Genomic DNA, 17,619 nt, shown 5'->3' with positions numbered 1-17,619 from the left:
TTCAAATTTTTTATCACAAAAAAGTCAATGTCAGGCTCTTATGCTGACGTTGCACAAATTGCTCTTGTTCCTGCATTTCTTGTTTTTTTCTTTGGATGGTTAATTGGAACTACAGATACTATTTTGCCTCACCATGTTGATGGAATTAATAGATATACTTTGATGATTTCATTGCCAATGACAGCAACTTCTATATTAACTCAGTTTGAAATGCATCTTTTTCTTATCTAATCTTTTTGCGGTAGACGATTTTTTGAAGTCTCAGAATTGCGATTTATAGTTCCTTTTCTTATTCATAAAACTGTGATGGCTCTTCTATTTGCTATACCCGGATTTTTCCTTAAAAAATACACGCTGGGCGTGTACAATATGTTGCAGATGAATGCAAATTATTCGAATAATATTGTCTATGGAAAGTTTGTTGTGTTTTTATGTTTCATTTACATTTTAATATTGAAATTGATGATTGTATTTCAAATTGTTCAGTGCATTTCTTATTAGCATGTATCCTTCATTCAATATGGGACTGTTATGCGTTCTCTCAGCGGTTCCAGATTCCATTGGAATTTTCCCTTTTTCATTGTTTATCTGTGAATTTGACAAGATGAAAAAAGAGACAATTGCAAAAAATCCTTCAAAGCAAGGCCACTTTAATGCAATAGATGCTCTAAAACTTGTTCCAAAAGTCATTTTCCGTGTTGTTACTAATATGCTTGTTTGGGGCATGCTTCTTGGATTGATTCTGAATTTTTGCAGAATAACAAAGCCACTTTGGCTAAAGACTTTTATTCAGCAAACGAGTTCGAGCAACTTTTCAGTTGTAATGTTTAACATTGGACTATTCAGGTTTTTGATTTATTTATTTTTATTTGGCTGATATATATAATCTTATTTTTCATTTATTGATAATTCGTTTTGGAAGTGCTCATGCTCCTGCTTTGAAGATAAATTGGGGAAAAGTCAAAGCTTTCTTTAAAAAACGTTTGCCACATAGTGCGGGCTCCAACATGAACCATGTCAAAATGGAAGAAATGACATTTCAGCCAAATGATGGAAATTGGGGCATTCAAGAAAACAATGATAGAGAAAAAGAATCTTTTTCCTCTTCTGAGGATGATTCTTGTCAAAAGGAAAGCGTTCATGTTCCAAGCGATAAAATATCTGATGCAAGCAACGATGAAAATGTGCATGTGGAACAAGAAAATGAACACAACCAAGAAATGCAATCTTCAACCACAGAACAATCTGAATCTTCTCTTTCTTCCCCTTTTGCATCGGTCAAAGCAATATCTTCATTTCCTCTTTCTTCTCCATTTTCATCATCATCATCTTCTTCTTCTCCTCCTCCTGCTTCTCCTTCTCCTTCCTCCTCATTTGCCTCGCCTCGTCCTCACATCAACATCCCCCTCGTCATCCTATTCGCCCTCATCCGCTTTGTGATATCTCCCCTTGTGATGCTGGCAATCATCCTTATTCCAGTCTTCTCCCCTTCAAACATCTCTTCTCCTCTCTCCCTCCGCACAGACCAGCAGCACGCTGCTGTGCTTATCAATGCACTTCCTCTGTCTGTTGTGACATTTGCCCTTTCGAAGGAGTTCAACATGCTTTCAGGCGAGATTACTCTGTCAATCGTGCTGCAGTCGTTTTTCCTCGTCTTTCCGGTGTTTGTGGCGTGGTATGCAATTCTCAACAAGATTTTCCCTCTTCAGTGACAAAAGTTCATTAACTATAGCATTTATGTCATTCATCTCTTTCCTGAGTGTTTATAATCTCACATGAAATTTTTATAACCTTTTTTTTTTGTAATAATTAATTTTTGCAACATCAATTGATTGATAGAATGTTGCTTCGTACACAAAAAGCTTATTAAATAGCTTATTCCATATCTTTTTAGCAAAAGAAGAATTCTTATTTTATTTTCATTTCTTTGGATGTTTGTGTTTGGCTCTTAGCTTTTATGTTACATTCTCCATATTTTGTATGTAGACAATTTTTTTTATTCTTCACTTCGAAACTGCTAACATCAAACAACCAACAAAGAAAAATCGGTTTTTCAAGTAATTTTAACTGATACGGCGATGGTGAATGACATATTCTTTAATGAATTTGGAGATCCAAAAGCAAAAGAATAAAAACTGAAAATAAAACGCGGTTTGGAAAAATGAACTGAAAAAAAGATAAATAAAAGAAAAATCAAAGAAAAATATCTGTAAAGCAAAACAACTTTTGAAGATGTTGCTCAAATAAATAAAAAAGGAATGATCAAGCTGATCACGTTCATAAATGTCAGTTAAAATAAAAAAGGATAAAGCAAATTAAATAGTAAAGAAAAGATTATTATAACACTGAAAAGAGAGCGTTAATAATAAAATAACTAAATCAAAGTTGTATGTTCCAATAAAAGCCTGGAAGAATATCATTAAAAATAAAAACATCCTAATTAAATACAATGAAAAGCAAATAAATACACAACGAAGATGCGACTGCTAAAAACATGAACTATTTCACGTTTCTTTCACATCTATCAAAACTAATTTCTTTCATATTTCTTCTTTTTTTTTTTCTTTATATTTTTTGTCTTTCACATTTATTAATTTTTTTTCTAAATAATTCACAAGCAACTTGCCTTTATCTTCCTCTGTGCATGTTCTCCTTCCTGTCTAATTCTCCTCACTTTCTCCTTTTGTCTCTGAGCCACCATCAGCTCCTGTTCCTTCTCGGCCTGTGTCTTCTTCTCAATCAGCGCTGCTAAGCTCCTCAGCTCGTCCTTCTGCCGCATCCACACGCCGTGCACACACACCCACTGCTCCACACAGCGCTGCAAAGGCGTATCAGTCGGAATCAGAACAGACCGGTGGACAATCACATGGTCTTCTGTTGGATACTCTCCAGAGACGGTACAAGACAAGGGAGAGGAGTGCGAGCTGTGCGAAAATCGGACGGAGAAGGGCAGAGCAGACGATGAGAAGGAAGATGATAGAAGCAAATGGGTGTCTTCAGAAGATGAAGAAGAAGAAGAAGATGATGATGATGATGATGAAAAAGAGGAAGATGAAGATGCATCTGGGGATTGTGCAGAATAAGGCGAGTCAGAAGATGTGCTGGTGCGAGCAACAGAGCACTTCAGAGAAGAAACAAGAGGAGAGGGAAAAGAAATAACGGGCGGCGGAAGAACTTCATTGATGGCTTTGAGAGGAATTGGCAGTTCGACCAGCGGAGGTGCTCTGGTTTCAGCTGGAGCATTCGACAAAGATGATGGCATCGAAGGAGAAACAGCTTGAAGATACGTTGATAAACTTGCTGATGGCCTCTCAGATTGCCTCGAAGAAGCAGAAGTCCTCTCTTTTTTACGGCACGTTATTGTTTGCCTCATTCGATACGGATTGCGTCTTTGTAAAGATTGAATATCGGTTAATGAAAGGCGATCAGGGAAATCACATGAACGAGAAAGATCTTCAGGAGAAAGCGGCAATGCAATATGCTCGGCAGTGTGAGGAAGTTCTTGAGGGTGCTCTTTCATTTGCGTTATTATTGAACGAGTATGGAATGTTGAGTTAAATTTTTGATGGAACATATTTGGTAAAGATTGAACAACTCGCAAATTTCTTTTCTCTTCACAAAATGACATTTCCCTTGTATTTCGTTCCTCATTTTCCTCGCTGTTATAAAGTTGATCTTGTTTTAAATGCAATTTTGTTGTCAAATTTGATGATAAGCGTTTTTGTTGAAATTGCTTAATGTTCGCAAGCTCTCTTTCAAATTTAAATTCTTCTTGCTTTGTTTGATCACGGCATCTTTTCCAGTCTTCCCATTGCTCATTTGAGTCGATAGATTTTTTCCCATAAAAGTATGAATCTGAATCTTTAATTTTTGACAGATTTTTCATATCAAGGAAGTTTTTCTTTGTGGAACATTGCTGTCTAATTGATTTTTTCAAATGACATGGTGAATATAAGGGTCAAATAAAATGAAAAAGCCAGTAATTATTAAACCAAAAAAAAATATACTCAACCTAAATGAATCTGTTTTCATTTTAATTTTTCAAAAGGCTTCAACAGAAATAAAGTGATATTAATCAATTTAATGTTTTTGCTGATTATGCAATGTGAAAATAATTTTTTTGTCTAAAAAACTGATGATGACCCAATATAAAATAATTATATGCGCCCTTAACTTTTTTGTTGTTAACAATTGTATTAAAACAATCGTTCCTGCTGTTTTTAAAGGAAAATGTCATCAACTCAACAACCATCTTCTTATCAAGAGCCATCGTTGTGCAAAGCAGGATGCGGGTTTTATGGAAGTGCAGCAACTTTGGGAATGTGCTCAAAATGTTATCGTGAATATCAACAAAAGCAACAGCATAATCGAGCAGAGCAACCGGAAAAATCGGAAGGAGTTAACAGTGATTTTAGCTCATCAACAATTCAGAAATCATCGTCATCTTCTTTGAAGGAAAGTGTTTCTCCGATATCTTCACAAAAATCATCAAATTTTGTGAATGAAGAAAAACCTGCAGATTTAGCTATTGTAAATCGTCGCGAAAATTCAAAAATAGAAAACGAAACTTCGACTGCATCTCAGCTTCCGAATCACTCAACAGAAAAATCCAGTTCAGCTGGACTCTTTCAATCTACAAAATGTGCTTTTTGTAAAAAGAAGCTAGGATTTATGTCGTTTGATTGTTCATGTGGATTGCACTTTTGTTCTGCACATCGATTTCCAGAATCTCATAATTGCACATATGATTGGAAGCAATCAATCGATCCTTCTCTTATTAAATTAAATCCAAAGCTCGAAGCAGAAAAAATAAGTAAAATCTGAAAATTGTATCAGTGATAAATAATTTATCAATTTTTATAAATTTATTGTCTTTATTTCCTTATTATAAGGATATTTTCGTGGATACATTTCACTTTTTGTATTTTTCATTTGTTTTCAAATGAAAAGTTAAAACGCAACGCAATATATAATTCTTTGATTTCATTTTTCAACAAGCGCAACGACCATGGAGAAAATGTGACATATCTTTAAAAAAATTTTTTTGGATTGAAATAGCCTTTCATCGCTTTGCTTAATAATAAAAAAAGAGAGAGAAAGAAGAAGAAAGTGAATCGGAAACTTGTTTTTCCTCAAATTTTTTGAAATTCAAAAATAAATTTTTTTCTAACAAAATAATCCAAAACTTATATATAGTGTATATATATATATATATATATATATATATATATATATATATATATATATTTAAAGTTCTTTAGTTTATTGGGCAAAAGTGGATTATGCAGCCTGTAATGATTTTTTTTCTTGAAAACACCTAAAACTGTATCGAAACTGAGCTCAACGAACTCATTAATTAAGATCAGTTATTATATTCTATTCAAAAATTAAATTATCTACCAACGTAATAAATCTTAAAAAAGATAATTATCTTTGATCAAGCCCATCATTTTTTATAATAATGTTTTTTTGGTTTTTTTCCCCATTTAAACTTATTTTAACAACAGAACTCTATGAATTAGGGCTAACGCTAAAAGAAATTTCATTAAAAACTTCATTTATAAAAATATTAGGGCTTCAATACGGAATTTATATTTTAGTATAATGCAAAAATTGAAAAAATAATAGGGTAGTTTTTTTATCCGGACATTTTTTTTATCCGGACAAAAATTTAAAATTTAAATATCTGGGTAATTATTTTTGAAATCAGATTTTTTCTGTGAACAATTTCGGAATGAAAAAAAGCATCAAATGTTTTTGAATGAATTCTGAAAAGTGGAAATACGACAAACAGATTATTGCATATTATTTTTTTCTCAAATATCAGCGTTTGTCACAATTGAAAAGCATGGAACATTCGAATTTAACCTTTTGGGAAAATAGCAGAAAACCAATAAATTATTCACACTCCGAAAAAAGTTATGATTTCAAAAATAATCACTCATCTCAACAAATATTCAATATCAATTTCCAGCAATTTGCACAGTTGTATGTTAGCATATATGACATCGATTCATATACAAAATTTTCATAGCAGGGTTGTATTTTTTTTTTTGAAATAAATAATTTTTATTTTTGAAAATCCGACTTTTGATGAATTTTTCTATTGAAATAAAATGATTCAATTTATCCTATATGCATAAAACTTATTTTTTCCATGATATTAACAATTCTGGTTATTTTTTATTTTCCACAATTTGCTCTTTCTAACGGAATGAAAATCTGTCATTTTTGAAAAATCATTGTCAATGGGACAACTTAAAAAATATTTTTCATTAAATGAAGGAGCATCTAACTGAAACCAACACTTGTATAAATTAATATAATAGTTATGGGTGATTATTATTGAAATCATATTTTATCTGTTTCAAAATTTCGATTAAAAAAGATTAATAAAATATCAACAAACGAACAATGATAAAAGAAAAGGCTTATCAAAAACATCTTCATCTTCAATTCGGCTTAAACATTTGTTTTTGAAAACTTTTGAAATAAATTTTGCATTTGAATACAAAATCTCTTACCAAAAATAAACTACATTTGAAAAAACAACACACCTAAAAAAATTATGATTTCAATAATAATCACCCATAACTATTATATTAATTTATACAAGTGTTGGTTTCAGTTAGATGCTCCTTCATTTAATGAAAAATATTTTTTAAGTTGTCCCATTGACAATGATTTTTCAAAAATGACAGATTTTCATTCCGTTAGAAAGAGCAAATTGTGGAAAATAAAAAATAACCAGAATTGTTAATATCATGGAAAAAATAAGTTTTATGCATATAGGATAAATTGAATCATTTTATTTCAATAGAAAAATTCATCAAAAGTCGGATTTTCAAAAATAAAAATTATTTATTTCAAAAAAAAAAATACAACCCTGCTATGAAAATTTTGTATATGAATCGATGTCATATATGCTAACATACAACTGTGCAAATTGCTGGAAATTGATATTGAATATTTGTTGAGATATTTAAATTTTAAATTTTTTTCCGGATAAAAAAAATGTCCGGAAAAAAATACCACCCAAAGTTTCTTTCTTTGTAAAAATTGATGATAAAAATTGACTATATCTTCATTGCACTAATGATTTATCCTGCAGGAATATGAAAAAGAAATCGTTATGATATGAATTTTTCACTGGTCTTATCATACCCATTTGCCGTTTATTGGCATTAACACAGATTTTTGATAACATTTCAGTTTTTTGATCAACAAATATTTTCAGAAAAAAAGAATTTTTTCCACTTAGACCATTATAATTTCAAACAATTTTTGATAAAAATTTTTCTTGTTTTTCATAATGAATAAATGAATTACACAATTATCAGCGTTGAAACATCAAAGCAAAGAATTTGAAGAAAGAGGTTCATCTATTGTTGACTTCATTTCCTTTAAATATTCAATGTGGGATTCTACCTTTTTTGTATTTCTTAAAGAATCGTGAAACACTGAAGAAACTTTCTTTTGCACTTTTTTTCCGCAAGGCCAATTAATGTTCATTAACATTTCAAATACGGGTAAAATGTTACCAAAATATCCAAAGAAAACAAAAGACCCACCAAGAGATGAAAAAAACGTTGCCCAAGATATTTTCATTGAACGCTGAGTGACAACCACAGATTTTTCCATCTTGAATTTTATATTGACACCCAAACCGAAGTTATAATATATGTTTGGATAATCTGAAAAGGATCCGTTATCGAATGAAATGTGGTTGATGAGATGTCCTTTTTTTTTATCTGAAGATTTGAGAAGAGCATTTTGACTAAAAATTGAATTAACAAGCTCCAACGTTACGTTTGTCGATACTGGACCACTGAATACTGTTTTATTGTCGCTCAAAATGATATCTTCAATTGAAGAATTGTAATTATTTGGACCAAATTTCAGGTTATGTTGCTCGGGAACAGCAGAATCAAAAGATGCAAAAACTTTTATTGCTCTGCACGACACGTTTCTTTCTGAAGAAAACATGGAAAAAATGTCCATTTGAACATTTTTCAATGGAATATTTACGTTTTCACCTTCAAGAGTAATCTTGCAATTATGTGTTGGACGACAATAATAATTATTGGAATGAATTTGAGTGCAAGTTGGTGTGAAAAACAAATTTTGATCTTTTTTCAATCCTAAATGGCATATTTTTTAATGAATGCAACAAAAAAATTATACAAAATTTAATTAACAATAAAAAACAGACACATACCATCTGGATCAAATGATAATTTCCCCAATCCTAACTTGTCTGAACACCTACCAGATTTTTCATTAATCTCTTTATTCACAGGTCCTACACATTCTCCAGTATAGTCCATCAAAGTCAGCTCGATAAGAACATGATTGTTTGTGAAATGTTCTAATATATGACTTTCTGTTGAAGCATCGACTGTTGTCCTTGTCTCAGTGATGTTGAATAAGAAAAAACCCAAAATATTCGAAAGAACAACTCCAGCAACAAAAAAAATGGCAACAATTGAAACAAATCCTCCAAATGTTGTTTTTCTTATTTGTTTGACTGAAGAGTGCGTATGTGGATCAAGAGAGTCACTATACTTGCTTGAATATCCATCCAGTTTCCACATGCATGATTTTGTTCGAAAACAGAGAAGAAACAAAGCTGCCACAAAACCTATAGCCGCCAGAGCAACATAAGAAATAATATTTATCACAGCCACTGCTTTGGATGGCTCTTGGAATGATTGAGGTTGAGTTGTTCTCGAAGGATCGGCTGTTGGCATTGTGTTGTTATTTGACGCTGAACCGATTGGACAAAACTGTTTTTCGGAGCAGTTCATTGGTTCTGTTAAACCAGAAGTGTTTGTAAATTTTCCAGCTTCAACAAATTTGCAATCAAATTCCTGGACACCTTTCAATTCGCCATTCGTCCCTGCTGGGCAAGGAAGGCAAACCTTACTTCCATGATAATTCGAATAATAGCCTGGAGGACATAATTCGCAGTCATATTCATTATTCTGAAAATACCCTGGTGAACAACCTAAAACATCTTTTCGTATGCTAATATTTCGAAATGTATCAAGTGCTGTTGGCATTACAATTCCTCCATTCCTTATTTTCCTTCCACCAAAACAAATAATGTCTTTTTGGAAAATTGTGCACCCAGCTTCAACTACATCAAGATGAATACCATTTTTAAGTTCTGTTCCATCATCTTCGGACACCGTTGCATGGCCATACTTGTCGAATTCTACAACTTTGAAAGTATCCATTGCACGATCTCCATTTCTCCCTCCGAACATTAATACTTTATTTTCAAAAGGTAATGCCATCCCATCTTGGTAGTGAAAAATATGATTCATATCTTCATCATTCATCGAACAGTTTGTTTGTTGAGATATTTTTGACTTCAACGACTCTACCAAGTCATAACATATAAACCCTTTGATTGGAGAAATACCATCCATTCCTCCAATGACAATTAGATTTGCATGTGTAGTTTCATCATCATTGCTCATTTTTTGACTGGCGTTTTCAACTTGCTTATTATCTGTCGACATCAAATCCCATTTTGTGCTTTTGAAGCCATCTGTTGAATTAGGCGTGAAAGTGTATTTTTTTTTATTGCTTGCAAACTTTTGCTGTTCACTTTCACTATTTTTTTTCGAAGTGATCATGTTCGTTACCAAAAGTGAATTTTTAAATAAAGGTTGAATATAGAAAGCATCCATCCAAGAATCTGTGCCAAAATTAAACATATAATAAGATGAAGATATTTTTCCACTCCTATCTATTCCTCCTGAAATAATCAAATGATCCATGTATGTAACTGAAGATGCACCATATACAGCTGTTGGCTTTTTCACAGATTTTTTCCCCAATTGTTTCCATGAGTGTGTTTCAAGGGAAAATTCCCACAATTCATTTGATGGTTCTACAGTTCCTGTTTGTGGATTAATCCCTAAGCCTCCAAAGAATAATAATCGGCTCCTTTCGATGCAACAAGATGCAAGCTCTCTTGCTGGAGGTGTCTCTGAGCCCTCAATTGGATTCCTTTTAACCCAATCAGATTCAAGAAAAGTCCATGAATATAAATCATTGAAAATTTTTCCTGTTTCTGGATCTCGTCCTCCATATACAAAAAAGCCATCGGAAAATGATCCAACTGTTGGATTCACACGTGGAGATGGACCAAGTTCATTCACTGAAATTAAACGAATGAACGGAGAATTACTATCATGATAAATTAAACGAGAATTATTTTCTGATTTTGAATGTTTGCTTAATTGACCTGACTTCGTATCTATATATTCTTCACTAATAATCTTCTTTCTGAATTTTTGTCTTCGCTCTTTTGCTGGCTCGGATTTAATCTCCTCTTCTGAAATCCTTAATGACAAATCTTCTTTCATGACGACATATAAATCTCCTGTAATTGAATCCTTCGTTTTCCCTCCAAAAATAAAAAGGTTTCCATCTGAATCAGTTGTACATCCGCAAAGACACAACAACTTCGGAAAGTTAAATGTAATTTCTTTATATTTTGCAGTTTTTATATCATTTCCCTCTTTGACAACTTGACAACAATCAAGAATTAATAACGAATTTTGATAATCGAACAAATTGTTTGATTGACGCCCTCCATGAATATACGCAAATGCACCATCCGAAGAAATAAATGTAGCATGACCAAATTGGGAACGAGAATTCGGAATGCTGCTTGCGTTTCCATCCTTGTCAGTTATTTTAACTTCTTCCCATGATTGAGAAGAAATTGTGTCGATCTTTATTCTGAACATATCGAGTGAAAAGTCATCATCTCCTCCAGTATCTCCTCCATAAACAACAGCATATCCATTTGCAACAAGCATACCTGCACCGCTGCAAGGTTCAGGGCCAACTCCTCCGGTGACTATTTTCAATTCTTTCCACTGGTTATTTTGTGTGTCAAATTCCCACAGATCATTTAGAAACCCAGATGCACTGATCCCACCAAAAATATACAGTTTATCTCCATCTGATGCGTATGCCATTGAATGTCTTGCTTCAGGAATCGTTTTTCCTTCATCCAATTCTTTCCATTCCTGCGATGAAATATCAAATGACCAAAGGGCATTTGAAATTTTTGTGTCTTTCTGCCCGCCCCAAATGAAAAATGTGTTTCCAACTTTGAATTGTGCAAAAAATTTAACCAATGGCTTTGGACCATCAGCAAAAATGCTCACTCGTGACGAAAAAAAAGGTTCAAGATTTGCAATATATGCATCTGAAAGCGCTTTTTCGTTTTCTCCAAAACCTCCATAAATGAACAAACTTGGTTTTCCATTATTTGAAAAACAGTGAACGAACGGTGAATAACGAGGGTTTATTCGTGAACCAGTTGGAGGAAATATTGTGACAGATTGAATGATTTGTTCCGTTGAAAGGCACCAAACATTTTCAAAAGCAAGCAAAAATAAAAAGTGATGAAAAAACATTTTTGATCACACATATAATTTGCATTATGAAGTTATGGTCTGAACCATAACATTTGGAATAGATATTTCATGGTTTTATTTTAAATCTCTTTTATTAAAAGGAGCACAGCAATTTGGAATGAGTGATGTGAGGGAAAAAATACACATCGTCCGTCACTGGTTTTCCACTACTAAAAATATAAATGAATAAATGGGTGACTATTTTTGTTATCATATCTTTTTTCTGGGCGTTGATTTTTCAAAGATTGTTGGTTTTTGAAAGAAAAATTTTATTTGAAAAGTGAAAAAGAATGATAATTGTTATTATAAACAAATGGTTTTTCCGAATCGAAGATTAAAATGCATTCAATAAGCCTTTTCACTTTTCAACTTTTTTTAATTGATATTCAAGATAAGTTTTTGAACAGAAAATTATGAATGAAAAAATATGATTTCAAAATAAATTGGATTATCATATCCTCGAACAGGTATCATTGAAATCAAAACATAAAGTTCATTGACATTTCATGAATGTCAAAAAATGGACTTGTTTTATAAATATTTTTTGATCACAACAAGTCAACAAAAAGTTCACAATTTTTCATTGAAAAAGCTTGTAGTCACAAAATTTCCCGCACATATTCAAGGAAAAAAATAGTTAAAAGGATTTATTTCTTTTCAAAATAGATTATACAGTATTCATAGTGAATTCTCAGAAAAAAAAATTTGATCGAGAAAATATGGATACAAAAATAATTACCCATGCATTGAATTCTTGATTATATTTTTGAAATATCTAAAAATATGGGGTGGTTATTTTTGATATGGGTTATTCTTTTTGAAAAGTCGCAAATGTTTATTTTTCAAAAAAATCAAAATTTTCATATTTTGCTCAAATTAATGTTTCCACCAACCGAACTTCACTAATATGGAATATATTTCTGGATAATGCTATTTCATACATTTTTTGGAAGATTCGTGAGTGGAAACAGAAATTTGAGCAAAATATGAAATTTTCGATTTTTTTTATTAAACATTTGCGACTTTTCAAAAAGAATTTCCCATATGGGTCGTTATTTTTGAAAAGTCGCTGCAGATCAAAAATTTGTCCCATGGCAGTTAATTCAAAAACACTCCGTGACCATTATTTAACGAAAATATTCGAAAAAATTTATTACATGTGTGTTTACAAATGAAAAACCGATTCATACGGAAAAAAATTGATGTTCAAAAATTATTATGATATTATTTTTCAGATCAATTTAAGATTTGATTTTCTGGTGAAAATGCACTTGTTGTTTTTCATTTGATTTGCTCTTTTGCAACACATTTCTGGTCTAATCGATTTCAAGAGTTTTCAAATTGAAAAATTAGTTTGATTTCTCAAACACTTTATTGGAATGTTATTGTGTTCATCTTCATCTCGAGAAGAGAAATTGCGTTGGAACATCACTGCCAAGATGTTATTTTGAGTTATCTCTTTAAAAATTTCTATTTCATATGTGGAAGATGGTTTACCGACATTGAAATTCAAAATTACAACAGCGGAACATTGCTAAATTACTGCATTTTCACACAATAATACATACATAAAAAGCGAACACGATATTGCCCTTCATAGCTCAACAATAAATATCGTTGATCCAAGTTGCTATTCCACCAGGGAAACATCACATAGAGTTTGCACTTATTTCAATTCAATCATTGATTAAAGCGAATGACTTCCTCATGATTTTGGAAAAATCAGATTTATTTCCTCATTGAAAATGCAACATAATGCAAAAGACACAGATGCACGTTGACTTTATGAAAGCTATCACTGCATCACAATTAACCATTGTTTGACTCAACACATTCCAGACTTGGTTCCCAATGTTGAACTCCTTTCATGTACGATAATCGAAACAAATAGTTTTGATTGTGGAACAGACACTTTTTCTGTTTATGGCCAAAGCAATATGAGCACAGCAATCCAAACAGAATCTGAAGCATCTGGACTGGCTCTTTTTTCAGTCTCAACAGGCACATTGACTGACAGGTACTTTGATCTTGTGCGTGACTCGTCTCATCCGAATAACAGTGGTTCAAGGTTGTTGGGATAAGTGGAGCTGGAGGAATGAGCGTCAGCAGACTGAACATATCTTTTTGGAGCGGGCAATCAACGGAAACAGCATTCACCGCTGAGCTGATCATTGTTCAGAATGGTACGTTGCAAATGGATTTTGTGAACTGGGCATAGACGATCTCCTCTATTTTGTCATTTTTGTAATTATCGATGAATAAGGAATCACTGAATATTTTTAAATGAACCTTCAATGAAATTGAAAGATCTATTTCATCGCTTTCGATAACAGCTGGAAAATGATTTATAGCGCAAGCAAAGAAGCACTCTATTAAGCAGACAGAAAAAAAGAAGGCATTTTCCCTGCACACCTTCTATCTGATTCGGTGAGGAAAAGTTTTGAACATCATTAGAAGAAGCCAAAAATTTAACATATTCAGAATGCGAAGAATCAAAAGGGTGAATGCTTGTGCACTAAAAGTCAACTCTGACGCGAAGCGGATAGAGATAAATACTAACATAATCTTTGTTTCTAACCTCGGAAGATGCCACATTTTCTGGAATGCAGTGTTCGATGCGATAAGATGTTGTTGAAAGACTCTTAGCACATCTGCAGCAGCTCCCGTTCCCACGTAAACACATTCAAAGGGCACGAAACAACCGTATCAACGCATCCCCATGGCATCCTAGGCCTGTCGCATTCGTTGCTTTCAGCAAAACAATCAACTCTCACTTTCCTACGAAACAACAGCGCATATCACAACAAACTTGTCATCATTTTCTGCATTCTATCCTGCACAAAAATGTGATAGCCCTTTATCAGATTCTGAATATTTATTCCCATTCACATTTTTTCTTCCTTCCATTCTTTCCATTCTCTCTTCTTCCTCTTCGTCTTCCTCTTCCTCTTCCTCTTCCTCTTCCGATTTTTCACAACTTTCCATCCGTCTTTTCTATATTTCCTTCTTCCTTGAAAAACTCTGAATATTACAATATTTCTTCTTTTTCTTCTTCTTCAAATTCCTGTAACATCACTCCCGCACCACCTTTTACTTCTCCTCAAACAGCCTCCTCTTATTATACGTGATGTCCATCATCTCTCTCTGCTGTATCATCCCTTCCTCAACTGAATATGCCCAAAGATCTCTTGCTCCGTCCAACTCTCCACCAGTTAATGCATTTCAGACATGAACACAGGATAATCCCACGTTCTCTATGATTCACTCCAATTGAACAGCGTCACACACTTTGAACATACAGTAACAAGCAACAGCGATTCTGCATCCTGGGATTTCCCTTCTTCTTCTTCTTCTTCTTCTTCTCTTTCTTCTTCTTCCAAGTTTATTTCCAATCAAAACCAAGGCTCTCATTTCCTTTTCATCACAGTCCTCAACCTGAAGGAAATTTCAACCATCAAGTGTGGTTTGCACTTCTTCCAAGACATAAATTATCAGAAAAATTAATGATGCACCAGTGAAACAGCCATTCCAAGTGTGTTCAACAGTGCAACCGCTTCAAAACCCTTCTTCACATCGAACACTCCATCAACCTCTAGCGATTGATGAAGAACTCCATCAATGCCGGGAGTGTTTTTAGACAGAGTCTGCTGTCTCATTTTTCTCTTCAACTGCAATTTGTGTTATTTTGGGAAATAAAGGGGTGGAAGTTAAAGCGGGTCGAAAGATAGCGAGGCGACTGGTAGGAGAAGCGAGCTTTCGTCTCTATCTTTCAAGGCAGTTTTGTGAAAGGAAGAGAAAAAACATCACAGGGCTCATGGCACGCTGAAGGAGAGCGGGAGGAGCTAACGAGGTGGGTAATGACGTTCAAAATGGCAACAGAGCAGTTGCAGCTTGAGGCAGACTGCGAGATGAATGGAATAGTTAATAACGATGAACTTCTGAGGTTGTATTCACCAAACATGCAGATGCTGCAGTTGTGTTACTGCTTCTGTTGGAAATGCATTAACATGAGGATGGGGCTGAGATTCTCTTTAAAAGGGAAGACCATCCAGAAGAATTATTGTCTACAGCTTTGCGGAACGATGCGATTGCTGACAGTCGAAATAGAGTCAAGAAAAGTGTAGTTTGAGAGAGGGGGAAAAGGCTAACTTAACAGCTGCAGCTATTTTTTCTTCTTCTGTTTCTTCTTATGCTTCATCTGAGGAAATAGAATATATTGAACTGACGAGCAGAGCTTCGAGAGAGCGCCAGAAGGGTGGAAGAGGCGGGTTTGGAGGAAAGAAGATGAAGAAGAAGAATGCGGGTGACAAGCAGCTGGAAAATGTGATGCTGATCGGTTCGAAGAAGCCGATGAATTCCGATGAAACGACAATTATCCTTCTGATCTGTGTGGTTTTCTCCTCTTCATCGCACTTCTGATCACCTCTGCTTCGTCTTCCTCATGCTTGTCATTCTCTTCCATTAAGATGAAGCTGCTCTGCATACTCTCAGCATCATCACCTCCGATGCCACACACTGCACCCAATTAGAAATGCTGATCTTTGCACTAAATGTGGAATAAGGCTGGGCGCGCTCCTGCGAAGCAAACTTTGTTCTACAATCAGTTCCCATTGTTCGGAAGGTGATGAACAAAGTTTCAGAAGAAGAGCAAAATAATGCAAAGAACATGTTCGTTCAAAAGAATCTGTTTGCTCTGAAAGAGCCGAGGTTAGAATTGCTCTGCTTATTTAAATACAACAAGACGAATACCAAAATCTCCTTTCATATTGAATGCTTGATTTTCTTCTTTCTTCTACACTTCTTGAGGCGCAGAATCTGCATCAGCCGACGAAAGAATAAACGCTGTAGAGCCACTCGCATTTCCACGAGTTCCAACAAATGGGCATATTCAATGGCATCTGTCCAACAGCGGACAGATTCCAGCAAGTGAGACAGGCGAACGTGGTTACTGTAAATAAGTTTGAGAAACTGATGATTCTTGCGGTGGTTCTGGTGGATGCAGTTGCAACAGTGAAGGAAGAAGTACTGCTAGTTACGATAATTTTTATTCTGTTGCAAACACTGAATAAGAAGCGCTTCGTTCTCCTGCAGTGGCTGATGGAGATGCCAAAAAGGAAGATTCAGAGTTAGATTAGACAACATCTACAGTTGGTGGATGAGAAAACAAGGAGGAAGAAGGAAGAGAAGAAGATATGTGAAAAGAGGCAAAGGAGAAAGTCCCTAGAAGCATAGGTAGCAACGGAAAAAGCAAAAATAATTCCGATAATTGAAACAACAATCAATCACATGAACAAGCCTTGGCTTCCCAATTTATGCTCCTTTTCAACCAGCGATTACATTGCTTCTTCCAGCTTCACCTGGTTCTCTTTTACTCTTTCTTCACATTCCCTGGACACTGTTGAATAACAACCATTCTCACGATTTCCATCTCCTCCTCCTCCTTCTTCCTCTTCTCTCAGCTCCCGTATAGCCAATACAATTGTATCAGGCAACAGAACCACATCCACCATCGTCAACCTCCCCACCTCCAGCGCCTTTTCCACTCTCTTTTCCATCCTTCATTGAACAACATTTCACCATATCACTTCGTTGTCAAGCTTCACCACCATTCGCCACAACTGCTGTGATCGCGATTCCAGCCGCACAATCTCAAAAAAAAAATTGCAAGGGGACAAACAGATCAGATGATAAACGAGAACACTTTCACATCCGCTTCTGTAATGATTCGCTTGCTCCCCGACTTCGTGAATACCGGCGCTTCAAGCAAAGGAAGAGGCAACGCTAGCTGGACCTAAAGCTTCAATGAAAGCTGCGCGTAACACTCAGATTCAGCATCTCCTTCCGTCCACAACACCCCTCGAAAACGCCTGCAGTTTTCGCAACGTTAGCAATTACAGCGATAGCTGCATGTGTAGTGCATACATCAAAACTGCTTCTTGTAAAAAAAAACCACTAACTTCTAATCGAATTTGTCAATAGATGTTTCTAATAAACATGACTCCGTTTCTTCCTTCACATCAAATAGTCAATTGCAGACAGAAATTACAAAGGCAACAAGGACGGTATATCCTTTTCTGTTACAGTTTTTCTAATCCTCTTTGTTATTACCATTGGAACGGAAAATCAATTCAGTGTGTTGCTTCAGATGACACAGTTGAAACATATAAAAAAACAG

General features: G+C 34.5%; 5 protein-coding genes across 5 annotated transcripts; 2 read left to right on the top strand and 3 right to left on the bottom strand.

Moving 5' to 3' along the window:
- Positions 1 to 6: 6 nt before the first annotated feature.
- Positions 7 to 2,045, top strand: MONOS_9350 (uncharacterized protein). Its single transcript, XM_067879843.1, has 4 exons — positions 7 to 203; positions 246 to 416; positions 487 to 846; positions 923 to 2,045. The coding sequence occupies exons 1-4, from the start codon at positions 28 to 30 to the stop codon at positions 1,710 to 1,712; spliced, it is 1,497 nt and encodes a 498-aa protein (XP_067725475.1). The 5' UTR covers positions 7 to 27; the 3' UTR covers positions 1,713 to 2,045.
- MONOS_9349 (uncharacterized protein) lies at positions 2,040 to 4,140 on the bottom strand. Its single transcript, XM_067879841.1, has 2 exons — positions 4,013 to 4,140; positions 2,040 to 3,920 (listed from the first exon to the last, which is right to left on the bottom strand). The coding sequence occupies exons 1-2, from the start codon at positions 4,030 to 4,032 to the stop codon at positions 2,612 to 2,614; spliced, it is 1,329 nt and encodes a 442-aa protein (XP_067725474.1). The 5' UTR covers positions 4,033 to 4,140; the 3' UTR covers positions 2,040 to 2,611.
- A 31-nt stretch (positions 4,141 to 4,171) lies between these two features.
- Positions 4,172 to 5,018, top strand: MONOS_9348 (putative zinc finger, AN1-type domain 6). Its single transcript, XM_067879840.1, has one exon. It carries the CDS (start codon positions 4,231 to 4,233, stop codon positions 4,822 to 4,824), a length of 594 nt encoding a protein of 197 aa, XP_067725473.1. The 5' UTR covers positions 4,172 to 4,230; the 3' UTR covers positions 4,825 to 5,018.
- Positions 5,019 to 8,189: 3,171 nt separating this feature from the next.
- MONOS_13201 (uncharacterized protein) lies at positions 8,190 to 11,000 on the bottom strand (the record flags this gene model as incomplete). Its single annotated transcript, XM_067865885.1, has 1 exon — positions 8,190 to 11,000. The coding sequence occupies one exon, from the start codon at positions 10,998 to 11,000 to the stop codon at positions 8,190 to 8,192; it is 2,811 nt and encodes a 936-aa protein (XP_067725472.1).
- A 5,777-nt stretch (positions 11,001 to 16,777) lies between these two features.
- On the bottom strand, positions 16,778 to 16,999 carry MONOS_13202 (uncharacterized protein; the record flags this gene model as incomplete). The annotated part of the gene is made up of 1 exon (XM_067865886.1): positions 16,778 to 16,999. One exon carries the CDS (start codon positions 16,997 to 16,999, stop codon positions 16,778 to 16,780), a length of 222 nt encoding a protein of 73 aa, XP_067725471.1.
- Between the last annotated feature and the right edge of the window lie 620 nt (positions 17,000 to 17,619).

Source organism: Monocercomonoides exilis (assembly GCF_001643675.1).
Source record: "Monocercomonoides exilis strain PA203 chromosome Unknown scaffold29-1213020, whole genome shotgun sequence".
Taxonomy (NCBI): Eukaryota; Preaxostyla; order Oxymonadida; family Polymastigidae; genus Monocercomonoides; species Monocercomonoides exilis.
This window is presented reverse-complemented; position numbering and strand designations above follow the sequence as displayed.

Coding starts and splice junctions, on each gene's coding strand:
- MONOS_9350 (XM_067879843.1), top strand. CDS start 28: ATGTCAGGCTCTTATGCTGACGTTGCACAAATTGCTCTTGTTCCTGCA. Junction 204..245: donor GCAACTTCTATATTAACTCA/GTTTGAAATGCA, acceptor TTTTTGCGGTAG/ACGATTTTTTGAAGTCTCAG. Junction 847..922: donor TTTAACATTGGACTATTCAG/GTTTTTGATTTA, acceptor TCGTTTTGGAAG/TGCTCATGCTCCTGCTTTGA.
- MONOS_9349 (XM_067879841.1), bottom strand. CDS start 4,032: ATGAAAACAGATTCATTTAG. Junction 3,921..4,012: donor ATGAAAACAGATTCATTTAG/GTTGAGTATATT, acceptor AAAATCAATTAG/ACAGCAATGTTCCACAAAGA.
- MONOS_9348 (XM_067879840.1), top strand. CDS start 4,231: ATGTCATCAACTCAACAACCATCTTCTTATCAAGAGCCATCGTTGTGC.